Source organism: Vulpes lagopus, chromosome 2, assembly GCF_018345385.1.
Source record: "Vulpes lagopus strain Blue_001 chromosome 2, ASM1834538v1, whole genome shotgun sequence".
Taxonomy (NCBI): domain Eukaryota; kingdom Metazoa; phylum Chordata; class Mammalia; order Carnivora; family Canidae; genus Vulpes; species Vulpes lagopus.
In genome coordinates this window covers 178,146,413-178,158,169 of record NC_054825.1, presented here as the reverse complement: position 1 = coordinate 178,158,169, position 11,757 = coordinate 178,146,413, and the positions used below count along the sequence as shown (strand labels likewise).

General features: G+C 34.5%; 1 protein-coding gene across 3 annotated transcripts in view; it reads left to right on the top strand.

Annotated features, from left to right (window-relative positions):
- URI1 (URI1 prefoldin like chaperone) overlaps positions 1–10,331 on the top strand; it is a 68,361-nt gene extending 58,030 nt beyond the window's left edge. For all 3 annotated transcript variants that reach the window (XM_041743167.1, XM_041743168.1, XM_041743169.1), the window contains 5 exons: positions 1–32; positions 1,653–2,007; positions 3,934–4,076; positions 4,903–5,152; positions 8,562–10,331. The exon at positions 1–32 is cut by the window's left edge and continues 137 nt beyond it. In XM_041743167.1, the coding sequence (XP_041599101.1) occupies positions 1–32; positions 1,653–2,007; positions 3,934–4,076; positions 4,903–5,152; positions 8,562–8,744 (963 nt within the window). In that variant the 3' untranslated portion in view covers positions 8,745–10,331. The remainder of the gene's footprint in view (positions 33–1,652; positions 2,008–3,933; positions 4,077–4,902; positions 5,153–8,561) is intronic.
- The last annotated feature ends 1,426 nt before the right edge of the window (positions 10,332–11,757 follow it).

Here is an 11,757-nt window from a genome sequence, read left to right as displayed (position 1 = left end):
AGACAAGAAGAATTGCTGGGTGAACTTGATAGGTACCTAATGACACATTATCTTTCCAAGAGAGTTTGTTTCTAAACATATTTGCTTGTTAATCTCTTTCCTCATTAATAAAACATGCTTATTGAAGAAAATATAAAAAGTATAATATAGTAATATAATTAATAATATAATATATTGGGATCCCTGGGTGGCGCAGCGGTTTGGCGCCTGCCTTTGGCCCAGGGCGCGATCCTGGAGACCCGGGATCGAGTCCCACGTCGGGCTCCCGGTGCATGGAGCCTGCTTCTCCCTCCGCCTGTGTCTCTGCCTCTCTCTCTCTCTCTGTGACTATCATAAATAAATTAAAAAAAAAAAAATAATAATATAATATATTAAAATATCAATATTCCTACCACTCTAAAGCGAATACTCATTCTCTAGAATACTTTCTCTTATGGCTGTGCATTCATGCACATGCCCACGCATGTATTTGTGTGTGTACAGAAATACTTAAAAGCAATATTCATATTTTTTTAATTATAAGATTTCAGCCATATTTTATATAGTGAAGTACTGAGATATATCAGATAGGTCAGATAGATTATTTATAATAATTATGGATGTTTTCTATACTACATTTTAAATAAAATATTTTTATACTCTAATCAGGATAATGCTGTATATTTGAATGACTTGTTAAAAAAAGAACTTGCTGTGGATTTGTTACTGTAAAATGTTTGTCCTTGCTTTCCTTTGCAAACTTTTCTGTTTATTTAGCAGGCAGTTTGTAATCTGGTCAGGTAGTTATATATATGAAAAACTTTTCCAAACTGCTCTTTGAAATACACATTAGCACTCACTTGAAATTGTCAAAATGCTCAATGAAATCTGTTACTAAAGAAGTTCCTATATTATTTTGCTTAAATGATGTACCATATGCACTAATTAGTTTCTGTGAAAAATAGGATGTGAAGCACAAAGGATACATATCTTTTCTACCATTTCACCTATAAATTCTTAGGTCTTTTTGATTAACTGATACTATTTTATTTTTTTTAGATTGGTCTTGAATCTTGTTATTTTCTTGGTCATGATTCTCTTTTTATTTTTGCATGATGTTATTTCAGTTCTTTTGCATTTTGGTTTTGTTATTTTTGTAAGGTCTTCAAATCCTTTGTAGAAATGAAGCATGAAAAATGTACATGTGTGCGTATAAATATAATTATATTCATGTGCATACATATAAATCCTTCATTTATAAAAATTACAATAATACCTGCTTATAAAATATTCCAAATATAGAAGTAGAAAATAGGAATGTGTTAATGTTCTGGGGCTTTAATTTCTGGTTTTTAAATAGAGAAACATACTCTCTGAGTTTCTTACAAATCTCTTGATTGCATTATTTATATTGTATGTGGCCAATGTCCTTTGGCAAAGATAAAAAAGAAATCATCTATGTTCTACTTAGTGTTTGAGTAACTAAACATACAGGATTAATGTAAGGGTTTTTTTGTTAATTTATTTCAAAACATTTTTATACACTTGGAATTCTAGTTAAAAATATATCTTATTCAATCTTAATTTTTCCTCATTGAAATGAACTGAGAATTAGAATATGGAGAATTTTGATGTGTTTGTTTGATCTTGTTAATTTTCTTTTTCTTTACTAGTAAGCCTGATACTATGATTGCAAATGGAGAAGATGTGTCTTCTGAAGAAGAAAAGGAAGATCAGAATGTAAATGTGCATGTGACGCATCAAGTAACAGACTCTGTTACTTCCAGCAGCTGTTACAAGGATGTTACACATTCAGAACTCTTCAGTGGTCAGTTGAATGGACAAGTGAACTGTTCAATGAACGGTTCAAATTCTTACCACAGTAATGAAGATGAAGATGAAGATGAGGATGAGGATGATGATGATGTTGGTGGTGATATTGAAAACGAAAATGACCATGATGCTTTGGGGGTTGGAGATCATTCTATACCAACAATATATTTTTCTCATACTGTCGAACCTAAGAGGGTTTGTATAATTACTAATTTGCATATAATTTAAATATTTAGTATCATCTATAATATCCCTTAAAAGAACAGTATCAGCAGTGATTAATATTGTTGATAGTGCCAAACAAGAAAACTATCTTTTGCCTGTTGTTTTGGCCAATTGATCTAAAAAGAAAAAGGGGGAAAATAGTCTAAAGTCTGGATAGTTGGTTTTGGTGCTTTGCTTACTGAAGCCACAATAGAATTTGAATTGTTTGGGGTCTGGAAAGGGATCAGATTTGAGTAGCAACTACTGTAACTCCACTTGTCCTTCCATTCAGTTTTCTTTTGAATTCTAGAGTTAATTATATTGTGGGTGGTTTTGGTGTACAAAGTGGATATTAAAATGACTGCTTTAGTTACGTTCTTAATTATGCCAGGTTGTTTTCTGGGTGGGTCTGACATTAATAGGAGTGTCATGAGCAAAGTGGAAAAATTTAGGAGGAAGTAAAAAGTAGCCCATTTTCTGATAACTACAAACATCTGTGGATAATCATGACTTTAGAATTTTGTCACTTTAGAGCTGGGGGTTACTTCAGAGGTCTTCTAATACAGAGTTTTTAAGCTTTTGTTTAGTACCAAAAGACTTTTTATTCCCTTCGTACTTATGGTAGACTCCCAGTATTTAAAACAGATCAAAACAGGTTGGTTCTGATTGGAGGAGGGATAGACGACCTGAAGCCCATTCCCTTGTTCCATAGTGCTGCTCTGAGGAGCAATTGGGAATTCATCTTTCTCAAGGAAGCTTAAGGCCTGGAACTCCGTAGACCTGCCGAGTAATAATAAAGCAGAAGGTCCTTTGTCTCAGTGTAGTCTCTGTACTACAGGGTGTAGCAATGCAGGGATTGCCTAGAGCAGAGGTAAGGGTCTGTGCTATCAGTCTTAAGTGTCTGTGATTATTATCTAATGAAACATGTTTAAAACATATTTGATATTTCTTAAGCCCCTTAAGTTATCCCTGCTCTAATATGAACTGAAATAATTTATGTTTTATTTATATTTTAATACTTCAGACTAAAGGGAGCATCTTATGAATTCTTTGGAAAAAATTGACCTAATAACCAGAAAAAGAAGTTTATTTTATGATTATTTTAGGCTTTAAACTTTTTTTTTTAAAGATTTTATTTATTCATGAGAGACAGAGAGAGAGAGAGAGACAGAGAGACAGACAGAGACAGAGGCAGAGATGGAGGCAGAGGGAGAAGCAGGCTCCATGCAGGGAGCCCGATGTGGGACTCGATCCGGGTCCCCAGGATCACGCCCTGGGCTGAAGGCGGGTGCTAAACTGCTGAGCCACCCGGGCTGCCCTAAACTTTTTATTTGCATGTCAATAAAACGGAAAGAAAAAGTAATATTTTGGGGAATGTTATGAAGAGCAGTCATTAACATGGAAAGTGCAGTATAAATGCCAAGAGGAATAAAAGAATAACATGATAATCCTGCAAGGTTGTTTTTTGTTTTTTAGTCCAATTTCTAAAAACTAGAGGTATTTTAAAAATTCTAAATAGTTAAGTATTATTTACTATTTCTTTTATGACTTAAATTTTATATTCTTACAAATACTGCTTTTGGTTAATTGTGCTCTTTGTTTTGAAGTGCATGATTTAAGCCACAAGTTTACGTCAAAGTAGTGGGGTGATGTGAAGGCTTATAATCTGTAGTTTAGTTTAAATGTAATATGCTTTTTATACAATAAAAAGTCACTGAAGACTAGAATTGGTCATTAAAGGAGATATAATATAATGTAGTGAAAATATGTTAAGATAAGGACTTTGTAATCCAGTAATGCACGTAATTTTAGTATCAAAAAATTAAAATGGTCTCTCATACTTCTTTATAGAGTTTGTTTGTTTTAGTTTTGGCTTTAATTTCTCAAAAGGGAATTTTATGCTGTGAAATTTTTTAGGTCCGAATAAATACTGGAAAAAATACCACTTTAAAATTCAGTGAAAAGAAAGAAGAAGCCAAACGTAAACGGAAGAACAGCTCTGGCAGTGGTCATTCTGCCCAAGAGCTGCCTACTATCAGGACTCCTGCTGACATTTATAGGTGAGTGGTATTCACAGGGAATAGAACAATCTGCTGTTCCCTTCCTTCTTTTTGTAACTGAATATGTATAGGAAAAGGCTGTCTGTAACACAGAAGGCTGTCTTTCACTGAAAAGTGAGGTATTCCGATAGAGTTGGCTTAGTAGTTCATAGGCTCTCACAGGTGCTCCTAAGCTACCATAGGCTCCCAAGTTAAAGCGGTTGGAAAATTGCATGATTTTTCCCTTTTCCTCCTCTTTGCCAGTGCTTTTAAAACATTCCCAGTCAATCTAGTCAAAAAACATTGTATGTTAACTTTAGAAATCTAAGTTTGTTTTTCTAGTGGGCTGGAGCAGCACTTTTGCTGCCACAGCTGTGAAGATGCTTGGCACGTGGTTTACCGTTTCACAAAATAGGAGTTAAGTGTTGCTGTTCCAGCTTCTTGTTGTGTTGTTTGTTGAGAAAATTATTTGAAAATACCTACTTTCTTTATGATCCATATTTGTAAAATAGTTAAAATTACTAAATTGTCTTCTAAGTAGGTCTAAATTATATGTGGAATTTTGGCAAATCAGCTATCACCCAGAACATGCTTATCAATAAAGTGCTTGTATTTTATTAGACCAAAAAAATCGTGTTTTTAAGAATATAAAATACATCATTTGCAGCTACATAATTACTTTGTGAAAATTTTAGATGTAACTGAACGAAACATTTTAGATTAATTTCTGGAAAAGGTTTTTTTAACAAAATCAATATAAATTTATCCTCTGAAAAAAAAAATAAATAAATTTATCCTCTGTTTATGACTTACCTAAAATTGATGTGTATATTTTTGGATGTTGTAGAGTTTTTGTTGATGTTGTGAATGGAGAATATATCCCTCGTAAGTCCATCCTGAAGTCTCGCAGCAGAGAGAACAGTGTTTGCAGTGATACCAGTGAAAGCAGTGCTGCTGACTTTGATGACAAACGGGGAGTTCTGAGAAGTATTAGCTGTGAGGAGGCCACTTGTAGTGACACTAGTGAGAGTATTTTGGAAGAGGAACCAGAAGAAAACCATCACAAGAAACTTTTGCCCTTATCAGGAACACCTGAGGTATGTGTATATCTTTATCTCTTTTGTTAAAAAAAATAAGACTTTATTTATTTGCGAGAGCAAGAGAGTGATAGAGAGCATGAGCTGGGGGGAGAGACAGATGGAAAGGGAGAGGCGGACATCCCGTTGAGCAGGGAGCCCGATGCGGGGCTCAATCCCAGGACCCTGAGATCATGACTCAAGCCAAAGGCAGATGCTTAACCAACTGAGCCGCCCAGGCAACCCTGTCTTTTCATGTGGTATCTTTCATCAGTTTTTGTGAAATTAAAAAGGTAGTGGGAGCTCCATTTCAGAAGGGCGTATCATTCATTTTCCCTATTTCACATACTTAATATTTGGAGTTGAAAGATACTTCTTTATAAGAGGCTCTCCTCTCCTTTTTAAAAAATTGCAGGTGCTATATCTCCCAGGTATGGTTTATAAATTACTGATCTTATAATCTTTAAATTATTTTATCTTATATAGTTATTTATTAAAGTTAATCAACTGGCAAATGGCCTTGTTTATCTTACAGCTTCTTTAGTTTATTCATATACTTAATTTCAAAAGTAATGGAACCTAATCCATTCTAGGCTTGTTCTTTTTCAGTAATTAATAGTTTATAAAAAATTAATAGTCACTAGCAAACACAAATACAGGTCTTAAATCTCAATATAATTCAAGAAAATTTTTGTGGGGGGAGAGCATTACCAATCTTAAAGTTCTGTTTCTGTGAAATAGGAATTTTAAAGTATCTCAGTTTGCATATGTGTGAAATTTTTGGCTAGAATATCATTTAGCAGCTTATTTTAAATAAATTACCACTAGACCAGGGGCGCTTGGGTGGCTCAGCTGGTTAAGCTTCTGGCTTCAGCCCAGGTCATGACCACAGGGTCCTGGACCCAGCTCCCTGCTCAGAGGGGAGTCTGTTTCTCCCTCTCCCTCTGCCCCTCCTTCTGCTCGTATGTTCTCTCCCTCTTTCTCTCTCTCTCCAATAAATAAAATCTTAAAAAGAAATTACCACTAGACCATAGTCATCTTAAATAATTCGAGTAGATGACTATATTTCTTGTATATGCTATCATTGAGTTAAAAAAGAAAATATATATGGAGAATATGATCTAAAGTCCTATATTTTGGCCTGTGCCAGTGACATATTTACTTTTTGGGGGTTCTGGAACCATTTTACAATTTAGTGAGAGCTGCAGTTCCTCCCCTCAGAAAAATGAATGCATGCACATATACACATTCTTATTTACCAAATTGCACAATTTTGTGTGTGGGGAGAGTTGAGAGATCCCAAAATAAGAATTCCTATCTTTGAAATAAGTCATATGTTATGGTTTCCATTATTCCCAGGCATGATTTCTAAATTTTTTTTGTTTTGTATTTCAGATTTTGAATTTATAAAATTTAGGAAAACTGGGAAACTCATGACTGTATCAAACTGATATGCCCATTTGTGTATATGTCAAATACATCTTAAAAATATATGTTTATATATAAGTAAGCATATGCAAAGCTTCTATTGTTTGTACAAAATGGTAACTAAATGGTAATAATTGTACTATATGTCACTGGGGATGGAGATCATTAACATTTAGGGACAGTCTGTATGATCTTTGGAATATTCTCCCCTCCATCCATACAGTGATCTCAGTTGATGTGGAAAGCATTTCATTTAATAGTCTTCCATACTGTTACAAGAGCAGGTAATGGATGTAGACTTTTGTTATTTTTAAGTTTTTAAAAATTAGGTTTTTAATGAGGACTTAATGTAATCATGATATAGCTAGAGTTCAAGACTGGAGCTTAGTTTTATGTCACTCTTATTAGCTTTGCATTTTGTATTGAACTCTAGTATTCTATGTGCTATACATTTTTTTTAACATCAAAACAAATAGTTCATGCATATGGTATACTTTGAAAGATACCCTTTTCAGTATCTTTAAATGCTGAAATAATGTCTTTTTTTTTTTTCAAAAACATTTTTAATAAGGCTCATGCTCATCAAGAGAAAATAGGGGTTTGAGAAAGTAGACTTTGAATTTAAGAACTTGGATTCTGTGGGAAGGAGGGGCCATTCTTTTGTTTCTTTGGTGGGACAAGGTGGAGGGGGGTGGCTTTCTAAACTATTCAGGTGATACATTGTCTTAACTAAATTTGTACCCTTGGTAGACAAAGGGAAGCAAAATATACAGGAATGCTTACATGTCAAATTACACTTTATACTAAAAGATGAGGGAATCCAAGTACCAGAAACCTAAAGAATAAAATCATATTGGGGCATCTGGATGGCTCAGTCAGTTAAGCATCTGCCTTCTGCTCAGTTCATGATCACAGGGGTCCTGGTCAGGCTCCCTGCTCAGTGAGGAGCCTGCTTCTTCCTCTCCCTCTGCCCCTCTTCCTGCTTGTGCTCTCTCTCTCTCTCTCTCTCAAATAAATGAATAAAATCTTAAAATAAAATCATATCAACTCCTTGGGTTTTATAGATTTTATTTATTTATATTTCTTTTTAAAAATATTTTTTGAGAGTATGTGTGTGAGAGCACAAGATGGGGGAGGGACAGAGGGAGAGGGAGAAGCAGTCTCTCCACTGAGCAGGGAGTTAGACCTTGGGATCATGACTGAGCTGAAGGCAGACACTTAACCTGCTGAACCACCCAGTTGCCCCTTAATGTAAAAAGATCTTTACGTAAAAAGATACATAAAGATACATCTTTGGTTATATTTCCAGCATTTTATACACATTACTTTTGCTTCAGTTAAATATACAGTTGGCAGGTTAAGTCCAATAAACATCTAGTTGAAATTAACCATTTTTTTTGTGGAACATCTGATTTTCATCATTGAATTAATTGTAAATTTTGAGACCGATACTTGTCTCCACTAGTATCAGCACTTTCAGTTTACACTGATCTCTTAAATAAAACTGAGGCAAGATGCAATAAAATTCTCAAGTAATTGCATAAATGAACACCACCTAAGAGATGTCACTACTGCTAGAAGTAAGCTATTGGCTAGTGGGCAGCATGGCCTCCATAGGTTAGCTCATTCATCAACTCGTGTTTGACCCGCTCGCAGCATTTTTTAGTTCAGTACATTACTTTTCATAGCATGGTCTGGACATAAATGGAATGTGTGAAAGTTTAAGGACCTTTTTATGTACCCATTTTTTTAAATCCCAGATAAAACATTCATTTTACATTTTGTTCTTTAACATGTGTACTATAAGAATCTTCTATTTGGTGGTGTAATTAAGACATATATTTTAATAGTACTTGATTTCTCTGAATATCTTGTGTATTTCTCCAAAAATCTAAAGAATTTACTTTTAATGAAAAGAAATGTCAAATTGGCAAATACAGGATAAAGATTTTGTGGGCATCTTACTTAGTTTTGTTATCCTAATCTTACTTTTGTCTTCTAGGCATTTTCTGGAACTGTAATAGAAAAAGAATTTCTATCACCCTCCTTAACGCCACACCCAACCATGGTTCACCCTGTGCTACCCACCATTCCAGAACGAAAAGAAGTTCTGTCAGAAGTATCAGAAGAACCTACAAAGAGGGTTTCAAAGTTCAAAGCTGCCAGATTGCAGCAGAAAAACTAGGGCCTGCCTAGGCAATGGAAGTTTACATCCTGGAACCTACGTTTTGCATTTCTTTAGAAACTATATAGCAAAATATGTTACTTGTAGTTTGAAATAAAGCATCCAGAATTCATTTGGCAGCAAGATCTTTTACTATTATCAGTGGATTATTAAAAATCAAAGTAAATGTTTGAATACTTTAATATTCAGCTTGTTTTGTTAATTCTCTTAGTACTGTCAGTATTGTTGTCTGAGTTTTCTTATGATGCACTGGCAGTATTTAGAATTATTTTTCAAAGAGTACTGTTCATATGCATTGTTTCTGTGTTTTGAACTAAATACAGGCAGTTTTGTACCAGCTGTGAAGTTGTGCATACCATATGGACCATTTTAAGGAAACTTTTAAAATTTCAAATAGATTCAACAATTATATTACTTGCTTTAGCATTTTAAAGGCACTTTAAAAAAAATCTACTTCTTGTAGGTTTTGCAGCTAGGTGACTATTTAAAAAAAACTTCCCTTTGACGGTCATTCTATTATCTCTGAGGCAGAAGGCTACATGTACCCTATGGGAAGGTTTCTTCGATTGGAAGAATGGTATTTTGTAAAACAATTTTTTTTTTTTCAAGTAAAAATTTTATGAAACTTGGTCTCTAAAATGTTGTGGACTTTATGATTCAGAATCAAATATAGAAATAAATGTCTTTGATTCATAGATATGCTATCTGTACCACACAGTTGTTCCTTGAATTTGTATAATTCCATAGGCAGTTCTTCTCCTTTAGTGTGTTCACTTTTAACTGGAATTATATTTTGGGAGAAAAGGAAAGGTTGTATAGATGCTAAAAAGGAGCTTGGATTTTTTAAATACGAAATTTTGTGTTTTAATTTTCCCAACATTTTCATTCTCTAAGGCTACTTTCCTACTAGTAAATAATTGAAATAACATATTGACTGTTAGCAAAAATCCTTAAAATAAAGAGAAATTTATTCTAACATTGAAAATTACACTGCAAGTGTTAATCATTAGCTTGATGCATGCTGAAATGTAGCTTTTAAAAAGCATTTTGCATTAGTACTAAAATAAGCCATCAATGCCAGTCCACCCTCTATTCATGGCTAAATATTTAAAGGTTATTTATAGCTTCTTTAATGAATTCTTGCTTAAACAAAGTGAAATTATGTCCTAGAAAAGTAGAAGCTATTTGTAACTAGAACAGCACAACTGTAAAACTTTTATGAATATGTATTTTAATAATATGGGGGTGAGCCTGAATCTCCACAAGTTAATGGATAATTCAGGACAGAGGACTGATTTTGAAAGATAGCCTGAAAATGTAGAAGATTTGTTCTTTAGTAAATTTTAATCAACTGTGCATATACTTTCAGTTAAGACTGTTTTTCTCTCAGCCCACCCCCCACAAAAATCAAAGCAAACCAAGAGTACCATCGCGTATACACAAAAGAGCCCTGCCTCCCAGTTGCTGTTCAAGTGAGCCCTGCTAGCTATTCCCCCAGAAACAAACTTTATTGTGGGACTATTGTGATATTCTTTAGAGGCATGTAATTTCAAGAGTACTGTCATTAAATAATTTTTCATAATTTGAGCCTGTTGTTTATGTAGTTTTATGTTGCTTCTTGCAAATAAGGTGTTCCCTCATGAACAAGATGGTAATGGGAGCAGAGAAAAAGCGTTCAGTAACATTGTCTTACGTGCTACTGAATATCAAATGTAGTGATATGGCCTCATTTCATAGCTTCAGTCTTACAACAAAGTTTCAATTGTAACTTTACATTATAGCATTATTTTTCATATTAAATTCTTGTTTCAGAGGGATAAAATGAAGCTGGTCATAAATATTCTCTTTTAAACCATTGTAAAACAGAATAGCCAAAGTTTGTTGTTGTTGTTGTTTTTTAATTTGGACTAATTTTTAGACTTTAGAAGAATTGCAAAAAGAGTGCAGTTTCCATATACCTCTTCATTCAGCTTCCCTTAATATTATAACCTCCTGTGTAACCATAATGCAGTGGTTAAAACTGGAATATTTATGTTGGTGCAATACTATTAACTTTGATCGACAGATCTTACTGGAATTTCACCAGCCTTTTCACTAAGTGTTCTTTTTCTGTTCCAGGATCCTGCGTACGATTCCGTCTTGCATTTATTATTACTCCTTAGCCTCTTCCAGTCTTCACGGTTGGTTGGTTGTTTTCTTTTATGACTATAACCTATTTGAAGAGTACTGGTCAGGTATTTCGTAGGATGATCCTCCATTTGAGTTTGATGTACTCCTATAATTAGAATGAGGTTTTGCATTTTTGGCAAGAATACCACAGAGATGCACCAAATCAAGAGATTCCCATCAGAGATGCATTCTGGTGTGTCCAAACTTCCGATATGTGAACCCTGATCATTTGGTTAAGGTGGTGTCTGCAGGTTTCTCCACCATAAAATTACTGTCTTTTCCTTTGTAGTGAATAAATACTTTCAAGGAGATACTTGGAGATTATGCAGATTATCTTTTTTTTTTTTCTTTTCATACCTGAGCCCACTAATTTTTGCGTTCATTGGCAGGTCTTGTCTGCAGCAGTTATCACTGTGGTATTTGCCTAATGGTGATTTCTGTTCTGCTCTTTCTACCTACCTGCCCACCTGCCTACCTTCCTCTGCCCTGCCTTCCCTTCCCCCCTCTTCGTGCCCTCTCCCTTCCCCTCCGCCATCCATCCCTCCCTCCCTTCCTTCCATCTCTCTTTCCTTCCTTCCTCCTTTTTTCTCCCTAATGTAATCTAATGTGCTGGAGGGGCTCCTGTGAAGCTATTTCAGTGCTTCCATCAAGAATTAATTAGCTTTATCAGCATCAAGATGTCTGGGTACTTTGTTTACATTTATTTCTTAGAATTCTTTTGTAATGAAAAGCTGTGCCATCCCCCCCGTTTATTAATTTATTATTTATATCAGCATGAACTTGGATATTTATTTTATTCTATGGATTAAGATCCAGTTGTCATCGTTTTATTTGTTCCCATGGT